At 36.8% G+C, this 26,633-nt stretch overlaps 13 protein-coding genes and 3 non-coding genes across 16 annotated transcripts; 7 read left to right on the top strand and 9 right to left on the bottom strand.

Moving 5' to 3' along the window:
- Positions 1-1,090: 1,090 nt before the first annotated feature.
- LOC129974918 (uncharacterized) lies at positions 1,091-11,745 on the top strand. Its single transcript, XM_056087708.1, is given in 3 exon segments — positions 1,091-1,433; positions 4,200-4,622; positions 11,404-11,745. Coding segments are annotated over 3 exon segments (1,035 nt in total). The 5' UTR covers positions 1,091-1,135; the 3' UTR covers positions 11,718-11,745.
- LOC129974894 (histone H1C-like) lies at positions 3,386-4,176 on the bottom strand. The gene has a single exon (XM_056087671.1). The coding sequence runs from the start codon at positions 4,153-4,155 to the stop codon at positions 3,403-3,405; it is 753 nt and encodes a 250-aa protein (XP_055943646.1). The 5' UTR covers positions 4,156-4,176; the 3' UTR covers positions 3,386-3,402.
- Positions 5,282-5,726, bottom strand: LOC129974895 (histone H2A). The gene has a single exon (XM_056087672.1). The coding sequence runs from the start codon at positions 5,678-5,680 to the stop codon at positions 5,306-5,308; it is 375 nt and encodes a 124-aa protein (XP_055943647.1). The 5' UTR covers positions 5,681-5,726; the 3' UTR covers positions 5,282-5,305.
- Positions 6,546-6,664, top strand: LOC129976770 (5S ribosomal RNA). Its single transcript, XR_008785193.1, has one exon. It is a non-coding gene; the product is annotated as a 5S ribosomal RNA (ribosomal RNA).
- Positions 7,247-7,667, bottom strand: LOC129974896 (histone H2B). The gene has a single exon (XM_056087673.1). The coding sequence runs from the start codon at positions 7,647-7,649 to the stop codon at positions 7,275-7,277; it is 375 nt and encodes a 124-aa protein (XP_055943648.1). The 5' UTR covers positions 7,650-7,667; the 3' UTR covers positions 7,247-7,274.
- A 1,910-nt stretch (positions 11,746-13,655) lies between the features above and the next one.
- Positions 13,656-14,425, bottom strand: LOC129975196 (histone H1C-like). Its single transcript, XM_056088182.1, has one exon. The coding sequence runs from the start codon at positions 14,423-14,425 to the stop codon at positions 13,673-13,675; it is 753 nt and encodes a 250-aa protein (XP_055944157.1). The 3' UTR covers positions 13,656-13,672.
- On the top strand, positions 14,344-21,618 carry LOC129974917 (uncharacterized). The gene is made up of 4 exons (XM_056087707.1): positions 14,344-14,892; positions 18,129-18,416; positions 20,457-20,650; positions 21,188-21,618. The coding sequence occupies exons 1-4, from the start codon at positions 14,490-14,492 to the stop codon at positions 21,602-21,604; spliced, it is 1,302 nt and encodes a 433-aa protein (XP_055943682.1). The 5' UTR covers positions 14,344-14,489; the 3' UTR covers positions 21,605-21,618.
- Positions 15,552-15,996, bottom strand: LOC129975197 (histone H2A). The gene has a single exon (XM_056088183.1). It carries the CDS (start codon positions 15,948-15,950, stop codon positions 15,576-15,578), a length of 375 nt encoding a protein of 124 aa, XP_055944158.1. The 5' UTR covers positions 15,951-15,996; the 3' UTR covers positions 15,552-15,575.
- On the top strand, positions 16,816-16,934 carry LOC129976769 (5S ribosomal RNA). Its single transcript, XR_008785192.1, has one exon. It is a non-coding gene; the product is annotated as a 5S ribosomal RNA (ribosomal RNA).
- On the bottom strand, positions 17,517-17,951 carry LOC129975199 (histone H2B). The gene has a single exon (XM_056088185.1). It carries the CDS (start codon positions 17,917-17,919, stop codon positions 17,545-17,547), a length of 375 nt encoding a protein of 124 aa, XP_055944160.1. The 5' UTR covers positions 17,920-17,951; the 3' UTR covers positions 17,517-17,544.
- LOC129975201 (histone H4) lies at positions 18,066-18,449 on the top strand. The gene has a single exon (XM_056088187.1). It carries the CDS (start codon positions 18,110-18,112, stop codon positions 18,419-18,421), a length of 312 nt encoding a protein of 103 aa, XP_055944162.1. The 5' UTR covers positions 18,066-18,109; the 3' UTR covers positions 18,422-18,449.
- Positions 20,360-21,150, bottom strand: LOC129975195 (histone H1C-like). The gene has a single exon (XM_056088181.1). The coding sequence runs from the start codon at positions 21,127-21,129 to the stop codon at positions 20,377-20,379; it is 753 nt and encodes a 250-aa protein (XP_055944156.1). The 5' UTR covers positions 21,130-21,150; the 3' UTR covers positions 20,360-20,376.
- A 637-nt stretch (positions 21,619-22,255) lies between the features above and the next one.
- On the bottom strand, positions 22,256-22,700 carry LOC129975198 (histone H2A). Its single transcript, XM_056088184.1, has one exon. It carries the CDS (start codon positions 22,652-22,654, stop codon positions 22,280-22,282), a length of 375 nt encoding a protein of 124 aa, XP_055944159.1. The 5' UTR covers positions 22,655-22,700; the 3' UTR covers positions 22,256-22,279.
- Positions 22,701-23,519: 819 nt separating this feature from the next.
- LOC129976768 (5S ribosomal RNA) lies at positions 23,520-23,638 on the top strand. The gene has a single exon (XR_008785191.1). It is a non-coding gene; the product is annotated as a 5S ribosomal RNA (ribosomal RNA).
- Positions 23,639-24,220: 582 nt separating this feature from the next.
- LOC129975200 (histone H2B) lies at positions 24,221-24,641 on the bottom strand. Its single transcript, XM_056088186.1, has one exon. It carries the CDS (start codon positions 24,621-24,623, stop codon positions 24,249-24,251), a length of 375 nt encoding a protein of 124 aa, XP_055944161.1. The 5' UTR covers positions 24,624-24,641; the 3' UTR covers positions 24,221-24,248.
- A 1,191-nt stretch (positions 24,642-25,832) lies between these two features.
- Positions 25,833-26,216, top strand: LOC129975202 (histone H4). The gene has a single exon (XM_056088188.1). It carries the CDS (start codon positions 25,877-25,879, stop codon positions 26,186-26,188), a length of 312 nt encoding a protein of 103 aa, XP_055944163.1. The 5' UTR covers positions 25,833-25,876; the 3' UTR covers positions 26,189-26,216.
- Positions 26,217-26,633: the final 417 nt, after the last annotated feature.

The raw sequence follows: 26,633 nt of genomic DNA, 5'->3' as shown, positions 1-26,633 counted from the left end.
TGAGCTGAGTTGCCGTTCAAAGCTTGCGCATATGAGATGTTTGTTTTTGTGTATGAGGGCTTGATTATTTGTGGAGTTCTGTTTATATAGTTATTATTTATGGGTTTGGGGAATTTGGGACATCCTCGATATGCCGCGACGTGTCCTACCTGCTCGCAATTAATGCATTTAGGATTTGGATGCTTCTCTTTTATTTCGCATTCCCTGGTCTGATGTTGTTTGTTGCATTTTATACACCTGGGTTTCATCCCGCAATTTTCTGCTCGGTGTCCGAAATTATTGCAATTAAAGCATTGGATTGTCTGGTATCTCCCTCTGTATTGCTCGACAGTGACTTTAAGATAGTCAATGCTGTCTACTTTGTAAATTTGATCTACTATGTTATTCCTGTTTAGTTCAACCATTAAGAAAGGTAGCGGGTTCTTGGTTCTGATTTGGGTCAGTCTGATAATCTTATTTACCGAAAAACCTCTTCTGGTTAATTCTGCCTCCAAAATATCAACCATATAGTCTATTGGCAGCCCTTTAAACACTACTTTGACTGGCCTTTGATTTTTTGGTCTAATTACGTAAAATTCGTGGCCCATTTCCCTGCAGTGTTCGACAATTTTCTTATATGTGTTTATGTCATTTGTGAATATTTTTATGAACCCATTACCAAGGATGTTGTTTGTCGTTCCAAATTTAAGGTTAATTTGCTCTAATACTTTATTAAAGTCCTTGACATATTTAAGCATGATAGGTGGTATTTTTTCATTAGTTTCTTCCTGATTATCAGTATCAACACTATTCAGTGCATCAAATCTATTATTTGTGGTGATTTTTTCAGGGCTATTTTTTGGGCTATTTACTGGTTGCCTAGCAGTTTTCCTCTTTTGAGGGCTCTTAAAATTTTCCCCTTGTTTTTCCTTATACTCCTCTAGCAATTTCCCTTTTGTCATTTTATTTCTATTGATTAAGCAGTCTGAAAATGCCCCCGCGCTACCTCGCTTGCATTTTATACACACTGCTGCGAAGCTGAAAGTAACCAATCGCGTTTCACTCTTCGGAGCAGGGGCGTGTGTGAAATCACTATATAATGAGGGCGCTTTGCCGTCCCGGGCCATTCGAGTCATTTTAGCTCATTTGAGAAGTCATGTCTGGTCGTGGTAAAGGAGGCAAGGGTCTTGGAAAGGGGGGTGCCAAAAGGCATCGTAAAGTTCTTCGTGATAACATCCAGGGTATTACAAAACCCGCAATCAGGCGTTTAGCTAGACGTGGCGGAGTCAAACGTATTTCAGGTTTGATTTACGAAGAGACTCGAGGTGTGCTCAAAGTTTTCTTGGAAAATGTCATTCGAGATGCTGTCACTTACACCGAGCATGCTAAAAGGAAAACTGTCACTGCTATGGATGTTGTGTATGCACTAAAGAGGCAAGGACGTACCTTGTACGGTTTCGGAGGTTAAGCGAAAGTTGGAATCCCTTGCACTGAAAAAAAAAAAAAAAAAAAAAGGCCCTTTTCAGGGCCAACACATGTTGTTGAACACTGTTTTGTTTGTAATGCTATTAAAACATAATTATTTTATATTCATGTTATTAGAAGCACATAAAGAAGGAGGGGGGGGGGGGGTGCAATTAAAAATAAAGTAATAATGTAGGGTGTAATAAAAAGAAAATAACTTTTCATTTCTCAGAAAGTGCTGTTCTTGATGATAAGAAATTTAAATTGTGTCCTAATTGAAGAAGAATGATTTGATCTTTTAAATTATCTTTTGAACAATGTCCTTCTTTTTAGTGACAAGAAAGAAAGAAAAAAAAAAAGAAAAAGAAGGGGGGGGGGGGGGGGAAGAAGGAATTGAGAAAAAAAAAAAAATTCATTCTAATCAATTATAGGAAAAATTTCAAGTTTCATTGACTCCTTTAATAACTTAACAATAATAAAATAATAATAAAAAGAATAACAATAAATAAAAAAGGTGATATGGTTCATAGCATTATGACATAAATGACAAAATTCAATGAATAATAAACTTAACATTTAAAGCAAATAAACTATAACTGCTTTGAAATAACTGAAGAAAACAATTTAAAACATCAGTGGACAGGATCTAAAATGAGTTTCTAATGAAAATGAATGTATATTGAAAACACAAAGCATCAAATGTAAAAGGAAGTTTGGAGAGTGGGAGGATGTATTTAAATTTCTGTTTCCCAATACTCTACGACCAGCAACTATTTTTTAAAAGATATAAACTTATTAAATCTTCAAAACAGAAGACTGTACATGCAAAATTTGCCAACATTTTAAGCAAAAATGGGCTCTGTCACTTTCTTAAGTAACAACCATTTTCATTGTATATTTGATATAAAAATATACTTTTCTGCTAGAATTTACATCCTTCTACCCCCCCCCCCCCCCAAAGAAAAAAACAAAAATAATTTTCCTGAAAGCAGGGGTTCAGAATTAATAATTATACACTAAGAAGAAACAGAAACTAAATGTCAACATATGAGAATTGCACATGCGTAGAATCAGTTGTCAAGCATTCATTTCTATGGTAACGTGCTTATACCATAAATAAACATGCAAATCAGGGTTAGAGGTTAACTAATCAGTGTGATTGATTTGAAATGTCATTTGGTGAAGACACCCATGCCTTGTCTCTCAATAAGAAGCTTTCATTTGATTACTTATAGACAGACTTTTTTTAATAATAATTTATTTTCAATAATTATGGTGCACTTATTTATTGTTTTTAAATGTTATCATCATTTTGCAGATTTGATTTTATAAATGATTTAATTTTTGTTTTTTGCTAAATATTAAGAATGTTCATTTATTGCATTTCAATGTTTTTTTTTAATATGTATTGAATTTTTGTTTTATTTGTGCTGCTTACACATACACAAATAAGAATTACTTGACTGCATATGTGTGTACAACTATTGCATGAATAATAACCTGTTTCTTTTGTAAAACAAAATACTCAATTGAACAGTATGACACAATTATTGTATAAACATTATTTCATTACAAGCATTTTTTTTTTTTTCAATTAATATTTTCATTTATATACACGGTGTGAAATAGAATATAAACACATGTCTCTGATTCCCATTACACACTATTCACTTTACATGATTTTGAAGTGTTTGCATCTTAAACATGTATCATAAAAATATTGAGTTGTTAAATGTGTTTAAAACATATTATTGTGTGTGCTATGGTTTTTCTTGGCTTTTAATGAAAAAAAAAAAAAAAAAAAAAAAATGGCTTGATCAAGTTTAAGTAAATGACTGTGGGAATTATATATTAAATTAAATTAATTTTGGCTTGGCACATGTGTTTTTTACACCTGTTTTATGGCCCTAAGAAGGGCCGTTTTTTTTTTTTAACGAAAAATTTTTTTGTTCAGTCCATTTACTTCTTGGAAGTTTTTTTAGGAGCTGCTTTTTTGGGTGTTTTTAATTTCTTGGGCTTGGGAGCTTTTGGCTTTGTAGCCTTTGCCTTCTTAGGAGATTTGGGTTTGGCTACTTTTTTAGCCCCAGCAGTGGCTTTCTTAGCAGCAGCAGGCTTCTTCTTTTTCTCTGCTTTTTCCTTCGGCTTGGCCGTTTTCTTAGCAGGGGCTTTTGCTTTCTTTGGAGAAGCAGCTCCTTCCTTTTTAGGCTTTTTCACGATTTTCTTTGGCTCCTTGGTTTTTTGACCGGATGCACTCAGCTTGAATGAACCGTTAGCTCCCTTTCCTTTGGTTTGAACCAGAGTTCCAGCAGCGACAGCGCTTTTCAAATATTTTTTGATGAAAGGAGTCAAACGGTCGATGTCGACTTTGTACTGACTGCTGATGTGCTTTTTGATAGCTTGCAGTGAAGAGCCACCTCGCTCTTTCAGAGTGGTGATGGATTTCACAACCATTTCGGAAACCTTGGGATGAGTTGGAGGATTAGGTTTCGATTTGGTTGCGCCACTTTTTGCCTTTTTCTTAGGCGTGGCAGTGGCTGGAGTTGCAGGGGCAGCGGCTGTTTCCTCGGACATCTTGACAGTCGAGAGTCTGAAACGTAATATAAAAATATTCTTAATAACGAAACCGCCAAGAATCCGCCCGCCCGCCTTTTCGCTTTTACGATTGGTCGGTTTCGACTCGCTCACCCACCTTCCCCTTCTGTTTCGGAGCATATTTAAGCGAAGTCATCTTTGTGCGCCCCATTTTCTGTTCAAAGTCGTTTGAGAATAGTCAGTCATGGCACGTACCAAGCAGACCGCCCGTAAGAGTACTGGAGGTAAAGCCCCCAGGAAACAACTGGCTACTAAGGCCGCTCGTAAGAGCGCCCCAGCCACCGGAGGTGTTAAGAAGCCCCATCGTTACAGGCCCGGAACTGTTGCTTTGAGAGAAATCCGTCGTTATCAAAAATCCACTGAACTCTTGATCCGAAAATTGCCATTCCAGCGTTTGGTTCGAGAAATCGCTCAGGACTTCAAAACTGATCTCCGATTCCAGAGTTCTGCTGTTATGGCTCTCCAGGAAGCTAGCGAAGCTTATTTAGTAGGCTTGTTCGAAGACACTAACTTGTGCGCTATCCACGCCAAGAGAGTAACTATCATGCCTAAGGACATTCAGCTCGCTAGACGAATTAGGGGTGAACGTGCCTAAGCCAAAAAAAAAAAGTTGTTTAAAAGAAAAAAAAAAAAACGGCCCTTCTCAGGGCCAAGAAACACCATAGCACACACAACCATGTACTAATTAATATGTTAATAATTATGTATTTATTTATAATATTAATTTCCCATGAAATACTCACCTTTTTTTATGTAAATCTCTTCTTACACAAGCATGTTTGAATGTTCATGTTTCAAAAAGCAAATAACTTTCCATTTCATCAATTTATACATCTCCCTCTCCTCTTGTTTACTAATAGCGAAATGCATTCCAGTTTCGAATTCTTAGCATGATCGCTAGATGGCACCACATTCCGGGACCCTTTCAGTTTCTCTTTAGTGTAAGCAGAAACACGTTTCGTTTCATTACTACCCAGCCCAATTCTTGTAACACTAAACTGTGCATGTCATAGAAACCCTTCCATACAATGCATTCTTATGGAAATTCATTCAGTTTATAAATTAAAAAGTAATACTCATAAATTTAAAAAAAAAAAAAAAAAAAAAAAAAAATCGATGTCTAACTTTTTTTTTAAAAAATTCAATATATTGCCCTTTTTTTATTATTTTTACAAGTGTTCAGTAGCTAATTCTTAATAATTTGTTGGCCCTTAAAAGGGCCTTTTTTTTTTTTTTTTTTTTTTTTTTTTTTAACTTGTAAAGTCTTAATTTAGGCTTTCTTTTCGGTTTTCTTGGGGAGCAAGACAGCTTGAATGTTAGGCAATACACCACCCTGAGCAATAGTTACTCCGGAAAGGAGTTTGTTCAACTCCTCGTCGTTTCGGATGGCGAGTTGGAGATGTCTAGGAATGATCCTAGTTTTCTTGTTATCTCTGGCGGCATTACCAGCCAACTCCAACACTTCAGCAGCTAAGTATTCTAACACGGCAGCCAGGTACACGGGTGCTCCAGCTCCAACACGTTCTGCATAATTGCCTTTTCGGAGAAGTCGATGGATACGACCGACAGGGAATTGAAGCCCTGCTCGGCTAGAACGAGTCTTGCTCTTTCCCTTAACTTTACCGCCTTTGCCACGACCAGACATGATTACAGTTCAGGAGAGAGAGAATGCGAAATGCCTGGCGCTTTTTCGCCCTCTTTTATATAGTACTACCGCGAAACCGGGTTTCAGCCAATCGGAGAGCAAGGAAATTGCGCAAAAATGCACGCAAAGCGCTCATCTTCGGCATTCAAGAGAGCCGTTTCTTTCCTATTGTCACGTGTTTTAATTATAGGCAAACAAATCAAATAAACAGACAGCCGATGTAAACATGATAAGTAAACAGTGACCTTTAATAAAGTGTCTTCTGTCTTCGGATTGGAATTTTTTGAGCATTTCAAATTCCTAGGTGAAAACGACTCATCGCGTGATAATTTCAATTGAGAGGAGAGTTAGTTATTATTATAAGAACCTTTTTTTTTTTTTTTTTTTTTTTTTTTTAATAGAGGGTTTTTTTTCTTATATTTTGTGGGGTGTGATCTGTGTCTCGTGTTCGTTTCTTGTAGGAGTGCGTAATGAAAAGAAAGAAAGAAAAAACTTGATAAGAGTATTGTAACATGAACGTGAATGCACGGTCTCTTTTTGGCTGTCGGTGTCAATTCGCTTGCAGCTTGTGGGCAATTGAAATTGTCGCCGTGGGTGGTGTCATCCGATCCCCATTGTCCCCCCTGGCCATCGTGTGTGGTCAGTGATGGTCGTTTTTTACGACCCTCATTAAAGGGTCATTAGGGTGGTCCTTTTACGACCCTCATTAAAGGGTCATTAGGGTTGTCATTAGCGACATCCATCTGCGCTAATGACACTCGTCATTAGCAAGACCCCCCACGAAAAGGTTCATTATCGCACCTGTAGAGTATTAGTATCGTATATATAAGATCGGACATGAAATGTATTTTCTCACCAGATGAATGTCAACGGCCATACCATGCTGAAAGCACCGGTTCTCGTCTGATCACCGCAGTTAAGCAGCATCGGGCGCGGTCAGTACTTGGGAGGGTGACCACCTGGGAACACCGCGTGCTGTTGGCATCTTTTTAATTTTATTTCACTTTCAAAAATTCAGATTTGATCCTTTTGCATGTAATGTTATTATTTTTTTATTAATTTATTTGATGTGTTTTATTAATTTTCCCTACAAAATACGTTTTTATTGCACGAAGTGTTTATTTATTTTGTACCTGTGATTCTAAATTGTAATGAAGTATCATCAATAGTGATTGAATGTTATTATAAATTATTTTTCACTAAAAATCCTTTTCTTATTTCCTTTCCAGAATTAGAAAGAGTGTGAAGAATTTAAAAACAAAACAAAAACGGAAATAAAATGAATTGAAAGTTAACAGATGCATGTAAGTGTTAAAAATCTAATAACCCATTTATTTATTAATTTTATCATTTTCTACACATGTTTTAAACTATTATTCTTAATTTCCATGAATCACTTACTCTTTTTTTTTTTTTTACACAAAGTATATTGTGAATTATTAATATGATTATGTATACACACACTTGAAATTTCAATTTCTTTTTTATATTATTGTGATAAACATTGTTCTTTGCAAACAAAACAGTGTTCTACAACATGTGTTGGCCCTTAAAAGGGCCTTTTTTTTTTTTTTAAACGAGGGATTCCATTTTTCTACTTGGAGCTAGTGTACTTGGTGACAGCTTTGGTTCCTTCGGAAACTGCGTGCTTGGCCAATTCACCAGGCAACAAAAGCCTCACAGCTGTTTGAATTTCCCGACTGGTAATTGTGCTCCTCTTGTTGTAGTGAGCTAATCGGGAAGATTCGGCTGCGATACGTTCGAAAATGTCATTCACGAAAGAGTTCATGATTGACATGGCTTTGCTGGAAATACCGGTATCAGGATGCACCTGTTTCAAAACTTTGTAGATGTAAATAGCGAAAGATTCCTTCCTACGCTTCTTGCGTTTTTTCTTATCACCGGCACGAACAGCCTTTTGGGCCTTTCCGGCCTTTTTAACAGCTTTACCAGAGGCTTGAGGAGGCATCGTCAAGTCGAAATGAGAATGGAAAATGCCCCCGCTTTAGATAGATAGCAATGATTGAAGGAGTTCCCGCCCGGTGTGGGCTACCTCCAACATAGCATGTTGTACGAAGCCTGGCTTGCGCTGGACTGACCTAGACTGGGAAATCTCCGAGATATAAGTAGTATTAGTTGTCGACCAATGAGGGACGTCTGCTGTGTGGCGTGGAGGGGTGGGTGAGGTATTCCGGCGAATCCGAAGCTCTCCTTTAAGATTGTCAGTTTCGAGAGACTCTTGACTGTTCCAACTTTCTCCTCCGGATGTTGAGAGGGGAAGGGGTTAGGGTGGTTAACTGCTCAGCTTACCCATTGGCTGCTTGCGTGGGTGAAATTTATTTTATCAAGATTGAGAATAAAATTGTTCCTGCTATTAAAGTTATTTAATGGTTGTTGTGATAACAGGTATACAAGAAACACAGATTTAGGTCAGAGGGGTGGAGGTATTTGTTATTACGTGTATTTTGAGTTAAATTAGCAGAATATTGCGGGGTCTTTTACACTTGGGATCAGGAGTATATGGGATGAGTTTATTTAATTCTTCGTTTTCATGATTATCGAGTGATTTAAAGAGATTAGTTGCGAGTTTTTTAATTACTTCCTTAAAGGAGGGATAATTCAGTGCCTTCCTGATATCGGTGTTTCTCATATACCATTTTGCGTTAGCTATTTTTCTAATCGTTAAATTGTATTGGGTTTCAACTATTCTGAGGTTGGATTTTGCAGTGCAGCCCCATACAGGACATGCATAAGTTAGTACTGGACGCAAGTAGGCAGTAAAAATAAGCATTTTTGTGTCCCTATTTAATTTAGAATTCCGAGAAATAAGGGGGAAGAACTTACGCGTTGCTCCTCGGAATTTGTTTTTGAGATTTTTCAGGTGGGGTTTAAACGTTAATTTTCTATCAAGTGTTACTCCTAGATATTTGCTCTCCTGAGACCATGGAATTTTATGCTTGTTAATCTCAACTTGCTTGAACTTTCCTTCCTTGTTTCCTTTGTGGAACAGTACTGCTTCTGTCTTGCTCGGGTTTATTTCGATTTTCCAAATCTGCATCCATTCGTAAATGGCCTTTAGATGCCTGTTTAGCGCGATTGTGAGGTAGTTGGTATTTTTATTTTTGGCCAGTATTGCTGTGTCATCGGCATATAAGCAAAGGAGCGTGTTGAATTGTTTGGGGATGTCGTTTATGTAACAGGTGAAAAGCACCGGTCCTAATTTAGAGCCTTGTGGAACTCCTGCATTTATACTTTTAACATCAGAGTGTTCATCTTTTACTTTGACGATGAATTTTCTGTTTTGTAGGTAGGAGATTAGAATTTTTATCAGGTACGGGGGTGTGTTATATTTAATTAATTTGTGTATTAATCCATCCTGCCAAACTCTGTCAAAGGCTTTTTGAATATCCAGAAAAATTGCTCCGGTTTTTTGTTTATTAATAAAGCCTTCTGTTATGTATTCAGTAACTCTGATTAATTGATGTGTTGTTGACAGTTTTGGTCTGAATCCAAATTGTTCTGGGCACAGGATGTTACTATCTTGAATATGTTCATTTAATCTCTTTAGGATGATGCTTTCTGTGATTTTGCTAAGTGTGGGGAGTAGTGAAATTGGACGATAACTAGCTGGGCTAGTAGGGTCTTTACCAGGTTTTAAAATAGGGACCACAGTGGCAGTTTTCCAACGTGTGGGAAAATGTCCAATTTCAATGATTTTTCTGATCAAAATTGTGAGGATAATAATTACATTAAGAGGTAGTTTTTTGATCATTATATTGTTAATTTTATCTATTCCCGGTGCTTTTCCATTTTTAAGTTTACGTATTTGTTGAATAATTTCGTTTAATGATGGTAGTTTGTCTTTTGTACAGCTTGGTGTTGGTGTGGTGTGAAATTCTTGTAATGTGTTCTGTACAGTGTTCTCAATGTCCTTATTTTTGATGTTGTTAATTGTAAATTGTGTCTCCAGGCTGTCAGCCAGGCAGTTTGCTTTTTCTTTGTCATTTTGTGCAATACTGGCCGGTCCTTTAAGTGTGGGAATATCAATTTTCTTTTTCCTGAAGGGTCTTGCACAGTCCCATACGTTTGCATTCTCTACATCTATATTAATTAATTTGTTCAGAAACCTATTTTGTTCAAATTCAGCATCCATTTTGTGTATGTTTTTATTTAGTTTATTTAATAAATTTTTAATATTAGGGTCTCTTGTGGTTTGGTATATTTTTCTTAATCTGTTCCTTTCAGTTATCAAGTTTTTAAGTTCATAGGGGATAAAATTCTTTTTATATTTTATGGGGGCAGAGCTTTTATTTATAGTTGTATTAATTATGTTTTCAATTTCATCTACTAATTTATCAATTTTGTCCGGGCAATTAATGTTATAGAAATTAAAATTAGTTTTTGCAAGGTCAGTTTTGAATTTTTTCCAATTGGTTTTAATTTAACCATTATCTGGGAGTTGATATTTAAAAAAGAAATCTAGTTTTATTGGGTTGTGATCGGAGCTTAATTCGTTTAGTGTTTCTATTTTGTAAGGATAGAGGAAGTCTTTGACAATTGCTAAGTCTATCGTGGATGCTGAGTTGTGACCAATTCTAGTGTGCTCTGGTGGGTAAATGATTTCCATTCCTATTTGATCAGCAAAGTGTTTTAATGTGGTCCCTCTCCTCGTATTATAAGCACAATTCCAGGTGGTGTGATGTGCATTGTAGTCTCCACAGATGATTTGGTTTGAGCTGCACTGCAGTAAATTTTCTAGGTCGAAGGTGAACAAAAATTCATCCGACGATGGGGGAATATAAATAGAAGTAAGAGTGAAGGGGTCAGAGTTTTTTGGAGTTACTACAACGACTGTGGCTTCGGTATAATATAGAGTCGGTGGGATGAGGTGGTAGTGGGGAATCGTAGATCTAATAGCGATCGCTGTACCTCCACTTGCTTGTGCAATGTCTTGGTTTTCTCTATAGCTATAGTAAATATTATAGTTGGCCAGATAAATTTTGTTATTTGGTCTCAGGTGAGTTTCTTGAATTAAAATAGCATCAGGGTTATACTTATTGATAAAGTGTCTAAACTCATTGATTCTGAGTTTAATCCCATTTGCGTTCCAGTAAACTAAGGAAAAAGTTTTAGCAGTAAATGAACCTAGCCGCTGTGTTTACCTTGGCTGATTGATTCAATTAAAATTAATAATTTGGTCATAGGGTCTTTTGTTTTTCTCATTTCATGGACAGCTTGTAGTAGGTTAGGTAATTCCTGGAATAGTTGTTTAATTTCATTGATTGCAGAGAGGAGTTCTGCAATGTTTGCTCCCCCGCAGTCAATGTTTACGTTTGTGTTGTTTATCTCTGGCTGCTTGGGTGGCGCCATCTGCTGGGCAGTGTTGCCATTTAAAGCTTGCGCGTATGAAGTGTTTGATCTAGTGAAGATAGGTTTTGCTGGGTTTGTTTTATTTGTGAAATTATTGCTTTTAAGTTTAGGGGCGGCAGGGCACCCTCTGTACGCCGCTGTGTGTCCCTCTTGTTTGCAATTAATGCAGGTTCTCGTAGGGGGATTTAAAATGCCCCCGCGCTACCTCGCTTGCATTTTATACACACTGCTGCGAAGCTGAAAGTAACCAATCGCGTTTCACTCTTCGGAGCAGGGGCGTGTGTGAAATCACTATATAATGAGGGCGCTTTGCCGTCCCGGGCCATTCGAGTCATTTTAGCTCATTTGAGAAGTCATGTCTGGTCGTGGTAAAGGAGGCAAGGGTCTTGGAAAGGGGGGTGCCAAAAGGCATCGTAAAGTTCTTCGTGATAACATCCAGGGTATTACAAAACCCGCAATCAGGCGTTTAGCTAGACGTGGCGGAGTCAAACGTATTTCAGGTTTGATTTACGAAGAGACTCGAGGTGTGCTCAAAGTTTTCTTGGAAAATGTCATTCGAGATGCTGTCACTTACACCGAGCATGCTAAAAGGAAAACTGTCACTGCTATGGATGTTGTGTATGCACTAAAGAGGCAAGGACGTACCTTGTACGGTTTCGGAGGTTAAGCGAAAGTTGGAATCCCTTGCACTGAAAAAAAAAAAAAAAAAAAAAGGCCCTTTTCAGGGCCAACACATGTTGTTGAACACTGTTTTGTTTGTAATGCTATTAAAACATAATTATTTTATATTCATGTTATTAGAAGCACATAAAGAAGGAGGGGGGGGGGGGGTGCAATTAAAAATAAAGTAATAATGTAGGGTGTAATAAAAAGAAAATAACTTTTCATTTCTCAGAAAGTGCTGTTCTTGATGATAAGAAATTTAAATTGTGTCCTAATTGAAGAAGAATGATTTGATCTTTTAAATTATCTTTTGAACAATGTCCTTCTTTTTAGTGACAAGAAAGAAAGAAAAAAAAAAAGAAAAAGAAGGGGGGGGGGGGGGGGAAGAAGGAATTGAGAAAAAAAAAAAAATTCATTCTAATCAATTATAGGAAAAATTTCAAGTTTCATTGACTCCTTTAATAACTTAACAATAATAAAATAATAATAAAAAGAATAACAATAAATAAAAAAGGTGATATGGTTCATAGCATTATGACATAAATGACAAAATTCAATGAATAATAAACTTAACATTTAAAGCAAATAAACTATAACTGCTTTGAAATAACTGAAGAAAACAATTTAAAACATCAGTGGACAGGATCTAAAATGAGTTTCTAATGAAAATGAATGTATATTGAAAACACAAAGCATCAAATGTAAAAGGAAGTTTGGAGAGTGGGAGGATGTATTTAAATTTCTGTTTCCCAATACTCTACGACCAGCAACTATTTTTTAAAAGATATAAACTTATTAAATCTTCAAAACAGAAGACTGTACATGCAAAATTTGCCAACATTTTAAGCAAAAATGGGCTCTGTCACTTTCTTAAGTAACAACCATTTTCATTGTATATTTGATATAAAAATATACTTTTCTGCTAGAATTTACATCCTTCTACCCCCCCCCCCCCCCAAAGAAAAAAACAAAAATAATTTTCCTGAAAGCAGGGGTTCAGAATTAATAATTATACACTAAGAAGAAACAGAAACTAAATGTCAACATATGAGAATTGCACATGCGTAGAATCAGTTGTCAAGCATTCATTTCTATGGTAACGTGCTTATACCATAAATAAACATGCAAATCAGGGTTAGAGGTTAACTAATCAGTGTGATTGATTTGAAATGTCATTTGGTGAAGACACCCATGCCTTGTCTCTCAATAAGAAGCTTTCATTTGATTACTTATAGACAGACTTTTTTTAATAATAATTTATTTTCAATAATTATGGTGCACTTATTTATTGTTTTTAAATGTTATCATCATTTTGCAGATTTGATTTTATAAATGATTTAATTTTTGTTTTTTGCTAAATATTAAGAATGTTCATTTATTGCATTTCAATGTTTTTTTTTAATATGTATTGAATTTTTGTTTTATTTGTGCTGCTTACACATACACAAATAAGAATTACTTGACTGCATATGTGTGTACAACTATTGCATGAATAATAACCTGTTTCTTTTGTAAAACAAAATACTCAATTGAACAGTATGACACAATTATTGTATAAACATTATTTCATTACAAGCATTTTTTTTTTTTTCAATTAATATTTTCATTTATATACACGGTGTGAAATAGAATATAAACACATGTCTCTGATTCCCATTACACACTATTCACTTTACATGATTTTGAAGTGTTTGCATCTTAAACATGTATCATAAAAATATTGAGTTGTTAAATGTGTTTAAAACATATTATTGTGTGTGCTATGGTTTTTCTTGGCTTTTAATGAAAAAAAAAAAAAAAAAAAAAAAATGGCTTGATCAAGTTTAAGTAAATGACTGTGGGAATTATATATTAAATTAAATTAATTTTGGCTTGGCACATGTGTTTTTTACACCTGTTTTATGGCCCTAAGAAGGGCCGTTTTTTTTTTTTAACGAAAAATTTTTTTGTTCAGTCCATTTACTTCTTGGAAGTTTTTTTAGGAGCTGCTTTTTTGGGTGTTTTTAATTTCTTGGGCTTGGGAGCTTTTGGCTTTGTAGCCTTTGCCTTCTTAGGAGATTTGGGTTTGGCTACTTTTTTAGCCCCAGCAGTGGCTTTCTTAGCAGCAGCAGGCTTCTTCTTTTTCTCTGCTTTTTCCTTCGGCTTGGCCGTTTTCTTAGCAGGGGCTTTTGCTTTCTTTGGAGAAGCAGCTCCTTCCTTTTTAGGCTTTTTCACGATTTTCTTTGGCTCCTTGGTTTTTTGACCGGATGCACTCAGCTTGAATGAACCGTTAGCTCCCTTTCCTTTGGTTTGAACCAGAGTTCCAGCAGCGACAGCGCTTTTCAAATATTTTTTGATGAAAGGAGTCAAACGGTCGATGTCGACTTTGTACTGACTGCTGATGTGCTTTTTGATAGCTTGCAGTGAAGAGCCACCTCGCTCTTTCAGAGTGGTGATGGATTTCACAACCATTTCGGAAACCTTGGGATGAGTTGGAGGATTAGGTTTCGATTTGGTTGCGCCACTTTTTGCCTTTTTCTTAGGCGTGGCAGTGGCTGGAGTTGCAGGGGCAGCGGCTGTTTCCTCGGACATCTTGACAGTCGAGAGTCTGAAACGTAATATAAAAATATTCTTAATAACGAAACCGCCAAGAATCCGCCCGCCCGCCTTTTCGCTTTTACGATTGGTCGGTTTCGACTCGCTCACCCACCTTCCCCTTCTGTTTCGGAGCATATTTAAGCGAAGTCATCTTTGTGCGCCCCATTTTCTGTTCAAAGTCGTTTGAGAATAGTCAGTCATGGCACGTACCAAGCAGACCGCCCGTAAGAGTACTGGAGGTAAAGCCCCCAGGAAACAACTGGCTACTAAGGCCGCTCGTAAGAGCGCCCCAGCCACCGGAGGTGTTAAGAAGCCCCATCGTTACAGGCCCGGAACTGTTGCTTTGAGAGAAATCCGTCGTTATCAAAAATCCACTGAACTCTTGATCCGAAAATTGCCATTCCAGCGTTTGGTTCGAGAAATCGCTCAGGACTTCAAAACTGATCTCCGATTCCAGAGTTCTGCTGTTATGGCTCTCCAGGAAGCTAGCGAAGCTTATTTAGTAGGCTTGTTCGAAGACACTAACTTGTGCGCTATCCACGCCAAGAGAGTAACTATCATGCCTAAGGACATTCAGCTCGCTAGACGAATTAGGGGTGAACGTGCCTAAGCCAAAAAAAAAAAGTTGTTTAAAAGAAAAAAAAAAAAACGGCCCTTCTCAGGGCCAAGAAACACCATAGCACACACAACCATGTACTAATTAATATGTTAATAATTATGTATTTATTTATAATATTAATTTCCCATGAAATACTCACCTTTTTTTATGTAAATCTCTTCTTACACAAGCATGTTTGAATGTTCATGTTTCAAAAAGCAAATAACTTTCCATTTCATCAATTTATACATCTCCCTCTCCTCTTGTTTACTAATAGCGAAATGCATTCCAGTTTCGAATTCTTAGCATGATCGCTAGATGGCACCACATTCCGGGACCCTTTCAGTTTCTCTTTAGTGTAAGCAGAAACACGTTTCGTTTCATTACTACCCAGCCCAATTCTTGTAACACTAAACTGTGCATGTCATAGAAACCCTTCCATACAATGCATTCTTATGGAAATTCATTCAGTTTATAAATTAAAAAGTAATACTCATAAATTTAAAAAAAAAAAAAAAAAAAAAAAAAAATCGATGTCTAACTTTTTTTTTAAAAAATTCAATATATTGCCCTTTTTTTATTATTTTTACAAGTGTTCAGTAGCTAATTCTTAATAATTTGTTGGCCCTTAAAAGGGCCTTTTTTTTTTTTTTTTTTTTTTTTTTTTTTAACTTGTAAAGTCTTAATTTAGGCTTTCTTTTCGGTTTTCTTGGGGAGCAAGACAGCTTGAATGTTAGGCAATACACCACCCTGAGCAATAGTTACTCCGGAAAGGAGTTTGTTCAACTCCTCGTCGTTTCGGATGGCGAGTTGGAGATGTCTAGGAATGATCCTAGTTTTCTTGTTATCTCTGGCGGCATTACCAGCCAACTCCAACACTTCAGCAGCTAAGTATTCTAACACGGCAGCCAGGTACACGGGTGCTCCAGCTCCAACACGTTCTGCATAATTGCCTTTTCGGAGAAGTCGATGGATACGACCGACAGGGAATTGAAGCCCTGCTCGGCTAGAACGAGTCTTGCTCTTTCCCTTAACTTTACCGCCTTTGCCACGACCAGACATGATTACAGTTCAGGAGAGAGAGAATGCGAAATGCCTGGCGCTTTTTCGCCCTCTTTTATATAGTACTACCGCGAAACCGGGTTTCAGCCAATCGGAGAGCAAGGAAATTGCGCAAAAATGCACGCAAAGCGCTCATCTTCGGCATTCAAGAGAGCCGTTTCTTTCCTATTGTCACGTGTTTTAATTATAGGCAAACAAATCAAATAAACAGACAGCCGATGTAAACATGATAAGTAAACAGTGACCTTTAATAAAGTGTCTTCTGTCTTCGGATTGGAATTTTTTGAGCATTTCAAATTCCTAGGTGAAAACGACTCATCGCGTGATAATTTCAATTGAGAGGAGAGTTAGTTATTATTATAAGAACCTTTTTTTTTTTTTTTTTTTTTTTTTTTTAATAGAGGGTTTTTTTTCTTATATTTTGTGGGGTGTGATCTGTGTCTCGTGTTCGTTTCTTGTAGGAGTGCGTAATGAAAAGAAAGAAAGAAAAAACTTGATAAGAGTATTGTAACATGAACGTGAATGCACGGTCTCTTTTTGGCTGTCGGTGTCAATTCGCTTGCAGCTTGTGGGCAATTGAAATTGTCGCCGTGGGTGGTGTCATCCGATCCCCATTGTCCCCCCTGGCCATCGTGTGTGGTCAGTGATGGTCGTTTTTTACGACCCTCATTAAAGGGTCATTAGGGTGGTCCTTTTACGACCCTCATTAAAGGGTCATTAGGGTTGTCATTAGCGACATCCATCTGCGCTAATGACACTCGTCATTAGCAAGACCCCCCACGAAAAGGTTCATTATCGCACCTGTAGAGTATTAGTATCGTATATATAAGATCGGACATGAAATGTATTTTCTCACCAGATGAATGTCAACGGCCATACCATGCTGAAAGCACCGGTTCTCGTCTGATCACCGCAGTTAAGCAGCATCGGGCGCGGTCAGTACTTGGGAGGGTGACCACCTGGGAACACCGCGTGCTGTTGGCATCTTTTTAATTTTATTTCACTTTCAAAAATTCAGATTTGATCCTTTTGCATGTAATGTTATTATTTTTTTATTAATTTATTTGATGTGTTTTATTAATTTTCCCTACAAAATACGTTTTTATTGCACGAAGTGTTTATTTATTTTGTACCTGTGATTCTAAATTGTAATGAAGTATCATCAATAGTGATTGAATGTTATTATAAATTATTTTTCACTAAAAATCCTTTTCTTATTTCCTTTCCAGAATTAGAAAGAGTGTGAAGAATTTAAAAACAAAACAAAAACGGAAATAAAATGAATTGAAAGTTAACAGATGCATGTAAGTGTTAAAAATCTAATAACCCATTTATTTATTAATTTTATCATTTTCTACACATGTTTTAAACTATTATTCTTAATTTCCATGAATCACTTACTCTTTTTTTTTTTTTTACACAAAGTATATTGTGAATTATTAATATGATTATGTATACACACACTTGAAATTTCAATTTCTTTTTTATATTATTGTGATAAACATTGTTCTTTGCAAACAAAACAGTGTTCTACAACATGTGTTGGCCCTTAAAAGGGCCTTTTTTTTTTTTTTAAACGAGGGATTCCATTTTTCTACTTGGAGCTAGTGTACTTGGTGACAGCTTTGGTTCCTTCGGAAACTGCGTGCTTGGCCAATTCACCAGGCAACAAAAGCCTCACAGCTGTTTGAATTTCCCGACTGGTAATTGTGCTCCTCTTGTTGTAGTGAGCTAATCGGGAAGATTCGGCTGCGATACGTTCGAAAATGTCATTCACGAAAGAGTTCATGATTGACATGGCTTTGCTGGAAATACCGGTATCAGGATGCACCTGTTTCAAAACTTTGTAGATGTAAATAGCGAAAGATTCCTTCCTACGCTTCTTGCGTTTTTTCTTATCACCGGCACGAACAGCCTTTTGGGCCTTTCCGGCCTTTTTAACAGCTTTACCAGAGGCTTGAGGAGGCATCGTCAAGTCGAAATGAGAATGGAAAATGCCCCCGCGCTACCTCGCTTGCATTTTATACACACTGCTGCGAAGCTGAAAGTAACCAATCGCGTTTCACTCTTCGGAGCAGGGGCGTGTGTGAAATCACTATATAATGAGGGCGCTTTGCCGTCCCGGGCCATTCGAGTCATTTTAGCTCATTTGAGAAGTCATGTCTGGTCGTGGTAAAGGAGGCAAGGGTCTTGGAAAGGGGGGTGCCAAAAGGCATCGTAAAGTTCTTCGTGATAACATCCAGGGTATTACAAAACCCGCAATCAGGCGTTTAGCTAGACGTGGCGGAGTCAAACGTATTTCAGGTTTGATTTACGAAGAGACTCGAGGTGTGCTCAAAGTTTTCTTGGAAAATGTCATTCGAGATGCTGTCACTTACACCGAGCATGCTAAAAGGAAAACTGTCACTGCTATGGATGTTGTGTATGCACTAAAGAGGCAAGGACGTACCTTGTACGGTTTCGGAGGTTAAGCGAAAGTTGGAATCCCTTGCACTGAAAAAAAAAAAAAAAAAAAAAGGCCCTTTTCAGGGCCAACACATGTTGTTGAACACTGTTTTGTTTGTAATGCTATTAAAACATAATTATTTTATATTCATGTTATTAGAAGCACATAAAGAAGGAGGGGGGGGGGGGGTGCAATTAAAAATAAAGTAATAATGTAGGGTGTAATAAAAAGAAAATAACTTTTCATTTCTCAGAAAGTGCTGTTCTTGATGATAAGAAATTTAAATTGTGTCCTAATTGAAGAAGAATGATTTGATCTTTTAAATTATCTTTTGAACAATGTCCTTCTTTTTAGTGACAAGAAAGAAAGAAAAAAAAAAAGAAAAAGAAGGGGGGGGGGGGGGGGAAGAAGGAATTGAGAAAAAAAAAAAAATTCATTCTAATCAATTATAGGAAAAATTTCAAGTTTCATTGACTCCTTTAATAACTTAACAATAATAAAATAATAATAAAAAGAATAACAATAAATAAAAAAGGTGATATGGTTCATAGCATTATGACATAAATGACAAAATTCAATGAATAATAAACTTAACATTTAAAGCAAATAAACTATAACTGCTTTGAAATAACTGAAGAAAACAATTTAAAACATCAGTGGACAGGATCTAAAATGAGTTTCTAATGAAAATGAATGTATATTGAAAACACAAAGCATCAAATGTAAAAGGAAGTTTGGAGAGTGGGAGGATGTATTTAAATTTCTGTTTCCCAATACTCTACGACCAGCAACTATTTTTTAAAAGATATAAACTTATTAAATCTTCAAAACAGAAGACTGTACATGCAAAATTTGCCAACATTTTAAGCAAAAATGGGCTCTGTCACTTTCTTAAGTAACAACCATTTTCATTGTATATTTGATATAAAAATATACTTTTCTGCTAGAATTTACATCCTTCTACCCCCCCCCCCCCCCAAAGAAAAAAACAAAAATAATTTTCCTGAAAGCAGGGGTTCAGAATTAATAATTATACACTAAGAAGAAACAGAAACTAAATGTCAACATATGAGAATTGCACATGCGTAGAATCAGTTGTCAAGCATTCATTTCTATGGTAACGTGCTTATACCATAAATAAACATGCAAATCAGGGTTAGAGGTTAACTAATCAGTGTGATTGATTTGAAATGTCATTTGGTGAAGACACCCATGCCTTGTCTCTCAATAAGAAGCTTTCATTTGATTACTTATAGACAGACTTTTTTTAATAATAATTTATTTTCAATAATTATGGTGCACTTATTTATTGTTTTTAAATGTTATCATCATTTTGCAGATTTGATTTTATAAATGATTTAATTTTTGTTTTTTGCTAAATATTAAGAATGTTCATTTATTGCATTTCAATGTTTTTTTTTAATATGTATTGAATTTTTGTTTTATTTGTGCTGCTTACACATACACAAATAAGAATTACTTGACTGCATATGTGTGTACAACTATTGCATGAATAATAACCTGTTTCTTTTGTAAAACAAAATACTCAATTGAACAGTATGACACAATTATTGTATAAACATTATTTCATTACAAGCATTTTTTTTTTTTTCAATTAATATTTTCATTTATATACACGGTGTGAAATAGAATATAAACACATGTCTCTGATTCCCATTACACACTATTCACTTTACATGATTTTGAAGTGTTTGCATCTTAAACATGTATCATAAAAATATTGAGTTGTTAAATGTGTTTAAAACATATTATTGTGTGTGCTATGGTTTTTCTTGGCTTTTAATGAAAAAAAAAAAAAAAAAAAAAAAATGGCTTGATCAAGTTTAAGTAAATGACTGTGGGAATTATATATTAAATTAAATTAATTTTGGCTTGGCACATGTGTTTTTTACACCTGTTTTATGGCCCTAAGAAGGGCCGTTTTTTTTTTTTAACGAAAAATTTTTTTGTTCAGTCCATTTACTTCTTGGAAGTTTTTTTAGGAGCTGCTTTTTTGGGTGTTTTTAATTTCTTGGGCTTGGGAGCTTTTGGCTTTGTAGCCTTTGCCTTCTTAGGAGATTTGGGTTTGGCTACTTTTTTAGCCCCAGCAGTGGCTTTCTTAGCAGCAGCAGGCTTCTTCTTTTTCTCTGCTTTTTCCTTCGGCTTGGCCGTTTTCTTAGCAGGGGCTTTTGCTTTCTTTGGAGAAGCAGCTCCTTCCTTTTTAGGCTTTTTCACGATTTTCTTTGGCTCCTTGGTTTTTTGACCGGATGCACTCAGCTTGAATGAACCGTTAGCTCCCTTTCCTTTGGTTTGAACCAGAGTTCCAGCAGCGACAGCGCTTTTCAAATATTTTTTGATGAAAGGAGTCAAACGGTCGATGTCGACTTTGTACTGACTGCTGATGTGCTTTTTGATAGCTTGCAGTGAAGAGCCACCTCGCTCTTTCAGAGTGGTGATGGATTTCACAACCATTTCGGAAACCTTGGGATGAGTTGGAGGATTAGGTTTCGATTTGGTTGCGCCACTTTTTGCCTTTTTCTTAGGCGTGGCAGTGGCTGGAGTTGCAGGGGCAGCGGCTGTTTCCTCGGACATCTTGACAGTCGAGAGTCTGAAACGTAATATAAAAATATTCTTAATAACGAAACCGCCAAGAATCCGCCCGCCCGCCTTTTCGCTTTTACGATTGGTCGGTTTCGACTCGCTCACCCACCTTCCCCTTCTGTTTCGGAGCATATTTAAGCGAAGTCATCTTTGTGCGCCCCATTTTCTGTTCAAAGTCGTTTGAGAATAGTCAGTCATGGCACGTACCAAGCAGACCGCCCGTAAGAGTACTGGAGGTAAAGCCCCCAGGAAACAACTGGCTACTAAGGCCGCTCGTAAGAGCGCCCCAGCCACCGGAGGTGTTAAGAAGCCCCATCGTTACAGGCCCGGAACTGTTGCTTTGAGAGAAATCCGTCGTTATCAAAAATCCACTGAACTCTTGATCCGAAAATTGCCATTCCAGCGTTTGGTTCGAGAAATCGCTCAGGACTTCAAAACTGATCTCCGATTCCAGAGTTCTGCTGTTATGGCTCTCCAGGAAGCTAGCGAAGCTTATTTAGTAGGCTTGTTCGAAGACACTAACTTGTGCGCTATCCACGCCAAGAGAGTAACTATCATGCCTAAGGACATTCAGCTCGCTAGACGAATTAGGGGTGAACGTGCCTAAGCCAAAAAAAAAAAGTTGTTTAAAAGAAAAAAAAAAAAACGGCCCTTCTCAGGGCCAAGAAACACCATAGCACACACAACCATGTACTAATTAATATGTTAATAATTATGTATTTATTTATAATATTAATTTCCCATGAAATACTCACCTTTTTTTATGTAAATCTCTTCTTACACAAGCATGTTTGAATGTTCATGTTTCAAAAAGCAAATAACTTTCCATTTCATCAATTTATACATCTCCCTCTCCTCTTGTTTACTAATAGCGAAATGCATTCCAGTTTCGAATTCTTAGCATGATCGCTAGATGGCACCACATTCCGGGACCCTTTCAGTTTCTCTTTAGTGTAAGCAGAAACACGTTTCGTTTCATTACTACCCAGCCCAATTCTTGTAACACTAAACTGTGCATGTCATAGAAACCCTTCCATACAATGCATTCTTATGGAAATTCATTCAGTTTATAAATTAAAAAGTAATACTCATAAATTTAAAAAAAAAAAAAAAAAAAAAAAAAAATCGATGTCTAACTTTTTTTTTAAAAAATTCAATATATTGCCCTTTTTTTATTATTTTTACAAGTGTTCAGTAGCTAATTCTTAATAATTTGTTGGCCCTTAAAAGGGCCTTTTTTTTTTTTTTTTTTTTTTTTTTTTTTAACTTGTAAAGTCTTAATTTAGGCTTTCTTTTCGGTTTTCTTGGGGAGCAAGACAGCTTGAATGTTAGGCAATACACCACCCTGAGCAATAGTTACTCCGGAAAGGAGTTTGTTCAACTCCTCGTCGTTTCGGATGGCGAGTTGGAGATGTCTAGGAATGATCCTAGTTTTCTTGTTATCTCTGGCGGCATTACCAGCCAACTCCAACACTTCAGCAGCTAAGTATTCTAACACGGCAGCCAGGTACACGGGTGCTCCAGCTCCAACACGTTCTGCATAATTGCCTTTTCGGAGAAGTCGATGGATACGACCGACAGGGAATTGAAGCCCTGCTCGGCTAGAACGAGTCTTGCTCTTTCCCTTAACTTTACCGCCTTTGCCACGACCAGACATGATTACAGTTCAGGAGAGAGAGAATGCGAAATGCCTGGCGCTTTTTCGCCCTCTTTTATATAGTACTACCGCGAAACCGGGTTTCAGCCAATCGGAGAGCAAGGAAATTGCGCAAAAATGCACGCAAAGCGCTCATCTTCGGCATTCAAGAGAGCCGTTTCTTTCCTATTGTCACGTGTTTTAATTATAGGCAAACAAATCAAATAAACAGACAGCCGATGTAAACATGATAAGTAAACAGTGACCTTTAATAAAGTGTCTTCTGTCTTCGGATTGGAATTTTTTGAGCATTTCAAATTCCTAGGTGAAAACGACTCATCGCGTGATAATTTCAATTGAGAGGAGAGTTAGTTATTATTATAAGAACCTTTTTTTTTTTTTTTTTTTTTTTTTTTTAATAGAGGGTTTTTTTTCTTATATTTTGTGGGGTGTGATCTGTGTCTCGTGTTCGTTTCTTGTAGGAGTGCGTAATGAAAAGAAAGAAAGAAAAAACTTGATAAGAGTATTGTAACATGAACGTGAATGCACGGTCTCTTTTTGGCTGTCGGTGTCAATTCGCTTGCAGCTTGTGGGCAATTGAAATTGTCGCCGTGGGTGGTGTCATCCGATCCCCATTGTCCCCCCTGGCCATCGTGTGTGGTCAGTGATGGTCGTTTTTTACGACCCTCATTAAAGGGTCATTAGGGTGGTCCTTTTACGACCCTCATTAAAGGGTCATTAGGGTTGTCATTAGCGACATCCATCTGCGCTAATGACACTCGTCATTAGCAAGACCCCCCACGAAAAGGTTCATTATCGCACCTGTAGAGTATTAGTATCGTATATATAAGATCGGACATGAAATGTATTTTCTCACCAGATGAATGTCAACGGCCATACCATGCTGAAAGCACCGGTTCTCGTCTGATCACCGCAGTTAAGCAGCATCGGGCGCGGTCAGTACTTGGGAGGGTGACCACCTGGGAACACCGCGTGCTGTTGGCATCTTTTTAATTTTATTTCACTTTCAAAAATTCAGATTTGATCCTTTTGCATGTAATGTTATTATTTTTTTATTAATTTATTTGATGTGTTTTATTAATTTTCCCTACAAAATACGTTTTTATTGCACGAAGTGTTTATTTATTTTGTACCTGTGATTCTAAATTGTAATGAAGTATCATCAATAGTGATTGAATGTTATTATAAATTATTTTTCACTAAAAATCCTTTTCTTATTTCCTTTCCAGAATTAGAAAGAGTGTGAAGAATTTAAAAACAAAACAAAAACGGAAATAAAATGAATTGAAAGTTAACAGATGCATGTAAGTGTTAAAAATCTAATAACCCATTTATTTATTAATTTTATCATTTTCTACACATGTTTTAAACTATTATTCTTAATTTCCATGAATCACTTACTCTTTTTTTTTTTTTTACACAAAGTATATTGTGAATTATTAATATGATTATGTATACACACACTTGAAATTTCAATTTCTTTTTTATATTATTGTGATAAACATTGTTCTTTGCAAACAAAACAGTGTTCTACAACATGTGTTGGCCCTTAAAAGGGCCTTTTTTTTTTTTTTAAACGAGGGATTCCATTTTTCTACTTGGAGCTAGTGTACTTGGTGACAGCTTTGGTTCCTTCGGAAACTGCGTGCTTGGCCAATTCACCAGGCAACAAAAGCCTCACAGCTGTTTGAATTTCCCGACTGGTAATTGTGCTCCTCTTGTTGTAGTGAGCTAATCGGGAAGATTCGGCTGCGATACGTTCGAAAATGTCATTCACGAAAGAGTTCATGATTGACATGGCTTTGCTGGAAATACCGGTATCAGGATGCACCTGTTTCAAAACTTTGTAGATGTAAATAGCGAAAGATTCCTTCCTACGCTTCTTGCGTTTTTTCTTATCACCGGCACGAACAGCCTTTTGGGCCTTTCCGGCCTTTTTAACAGCTTTACCAGAGGCTTGAGGAGGCATCGTCAAGTCGAAATGAGAATGGAAAATGCCCCCTGATTGTTGTATGGGTATTGCAGCTCATTGGGGCCGCAGGCCCCACCATCTGCAAATCTGGTAATGTTAGGACTTAGCGCAAATGGAACTGACTTGTTATGTTAAAGTGTGCACCATTTAATTACTTATTGGGGGATTTGTAGATGTTTCATTGTTTTGTGGAAAAAAAAAAAAAAAAAAAAAGAGGAATACTGTAATTAAGAGAAAATAAAGTAAAATAGCAAGATGAGGAACATACTACGGTAGCAGTAACTATTGTAGAATTTTAAGGGAGCAACGGGGCCTTTTCTTGTTTTGTTTGTCCTCTGTGTCGTATGTTGGGAGTTCTTGAAGGGTCATATTGTCAATTTCAGGAATTTTATCATAAAATTTTTCGGAGAGTTTCACTATAAATTCCTTGATTGGGGGAATTCCTGCTGCGTGAGAAATGTCAGCATTCCTGTGGAACCATCTGGCTGCAGTTATCATTCTGATGGTTTTATTTTCGAGTACTAAAATTTTGTTGAGGTTTGTTTTAGCGGTGGCAGCCCAAACCGGGCATGCATATGTTAGGATAGGTCTGAGGTAAGCAAGATAAATTAGAATTTTACTATTGAGAGTGAGGGCAGAGTTCCTACAAATTAGGGGATATTGAGCTCTTAGGGCTTTATTAAATTTCTCCCTGGTCTTTTGGATGTGGGTTCTATAATTTAAAAATCTGTCAAGGGTGATGCCTAGGTATTTTATTTCCTTCTTCCAGTTTATTTCCTTGTTATAGAGTTTAATTTTTGTCCAGTTCATTGTATTTTTAAAGAAGATTATTGCCTCAGTTTTTTCAATGTTTAATTTAATTTTCCAGTTAATTAGCCATTTTTCTAGGTTGTTTAAATAGTTCTGTAGGGGTACTATTGCTTCGGCTGGTTTCCTCCCTTGAGAAAGAATGGCAGTGTCATCCGCATAAAGGCTAATCATAATATCTTTTTGTTGGGGGATATCATTTAAGTAAAGAAGAAAAATTACTGGGGCGAGGATGCCGCCTTGTGGGACACCAGCTTTTAGTTGCCTTTTGGTGGAAAATGCCCCCGCGCTACCTCGCTTGCTTTTTATACACACTGCTGCGAAGCTGAAAGTAACCAATCGCGTTTCACTCTTCGGAGCAGGGGCGTGTGTGAAATCACTATATAATGAGGGCGCTTTGCCGTCCCGGGCCATTCGAGTCATTTTAGCTCATTTGAGAAGTCATGTCTGGTCGTGGTAAAGGAGGCAAGGGTCTTGGAAAGGGGGGTGCCAAAAGGCATCGTAAAGTTCTTCGTGATAACATCCAGGGTATTACAAAACCCGCAATCAGGCGTTTAGCTAGACGTGGCGGAGTCAAACGTATTTCAGGTTTGATTTACGAAGAGACTCGAGGTGTGCTCAAAGTTTTCTTGGAAAATGTCATTCGAGATGCTGTCACTTACACCGAGCATGCTAAAAGGAAAACTGTCACTGCTATGGATGTTGTGTATGCACTAAAGAGGCAAGGACGTACCTTGTACGGTTTCGGAGGTTAAGCGAAAGTTGGAATCCCTTGCACTGAAAAAAAAAAAAAAAAAAAAAGGCCCTTTTCAGGGCCAACACATGTTGTTGAACACTGTTTTGTTTGTAATGCTATTAAAACATAATTATTTTATATTCATGTTATTAGAAGCACATAAAGAAGGAGGGGGGGGGGGGTGCAATTAAAAATAAAGTAATAATGTAGGGTGTAATAAAAAGAAAATAACTTTTCATTTCTCAGAAAGTGCTGTTCTTGATGATAAGAAATTTAAATTGTGTCCTAATTGAAGAAGAATGATTTGATCTTTTAAATTATCTTTTGAACAATGTCCTTCTTTTTAGTGACAAGAAAGAAAGAAAAAAAAAAAGAAAAAGAAGGGGGGGGGGGGGGGGAAGAAGGAATTGAGAAAAAAAAAAAAATTCATTCTAATCAATTATAGGAAAAATTTCAAGTTTCAT

This window comes from Argiope bruennichi, chromosome 7 (genome assembly GCF_947563725.1).
Source record: "Argiope bruennichi chromosome 7, qqArgBrue1.1, whole genome shotgun sequence".
NCBI classification, from domain to species: Eukaryota; Metazoa; Arthropoda; class Arachnida; order Araneae; family Araneidae; genus Argiope; species Argiope bruennichi.
Note: the sequence above shows the minus strand (reverse complement) of the source record. Positions and strands in the feature narration are given on the sequence as shown.

Bases quoted from the DNA above. Each gene is read 5' to 3' on its own strand.
- LOC129975200 (XM_056088186.1), bottom strand. From the start codon at position 24,623: ATGCCTCCTCAAGCCTCTGGTAAAGCTGTTAAAAAGGCCGGAAAGGCC.
- LOC129974917 (XM_056087707.1), top strand. From the start codon at position 14,490: ATGGCACGTACCAAGCAGACCGCCCGTAAGAGTACTGGAGGTAAAGCC. The intron at 18,417-20,456 runs GTTAAGCGAAAG...TTGGCTTTGTAG, and splicing joins TACCTTGTACGGTTTCGGAG to CCTTTGCCTTCTTAGGAGAT. The intron at 20,651-21,187 runs GTTTTTTGACCG...GTTTGAGAATAG, and splicing joins CGATTTTCTTTGGCTCCTTG to TCAGTCATGGCACGTACCAA.
- LOC129975198 (XM_056088184.1), bottom strand. From the start codon at position 22,654: ATGTCTGGTCGTGGCAAAGGCGGTAAAGTTAAGGGAAAGAGCAAGACT.
- LOC129975199 (XM_056088185.1), bottom strand. From the start codon at position 17,919: ATGCCTCCTCAAGCCTCTGGTAAAGCTGTTAAAAAGGCCGGAAAGGCC.
- LOC129975196 (XM_056088182.1), bottom strand. From the start codon at position 14,425: ATGCTCCGAAACAGAAGGGGAAGGTGGGTGAGCGAGTCGAAACCGACC.
- LOC129975195 (XM_056088181.1), bottom strand. From the start codon at position 21,129: ATGCTCCGAAACAGAAGGGGAAGGTGGGTGAGCGAGTCGAAACCGACC.
- LOC129974896 (XM_056087673.1), bottom strand. From the start codon at position 7,649: ATGCCTCCTCAAGCCTCTGGTAAAGCTGTTAAAAAGGCCGGAAAGGCC.
- LOC129974894 (XM_056087671.1), bottom strand. From the start codon at position 4,155: ATGCTCCGAAACAGAAGGGGAAGGTGGGTGAGCGAGTCGAAACCGACC.
- LOC129974895 (XM_056087672.1), bottom strand. From the start codon at position 5,680: ATGTCTGGTCGTGGCAAAGGCGGTAAAGTTAAGGGAAAGAGCAAGACT.
- LOC129975197 (XM_056088183.1), bottom strand. From the start codon at position 15,950: ATGTCTGGTCGTGGCAAAGGCGGTAAAGTTAAGGGAAAGAGCAAGACT.
- LOC129975201 (XM_056088187.1), top strand. From the start codon at position 18,110: ATGTCTGGTCGTGGTAAAGGAGGCAAGGGTCTTGGAAAGGGGGGTGCC.
- LOC129975202 (XM_056088188.1), top strand. From the start codon at position 25,877: ATGTCTGGTCGTGGTAAAGGAGGCAAGGGTCTTGGAAAGGGGGGTGCC.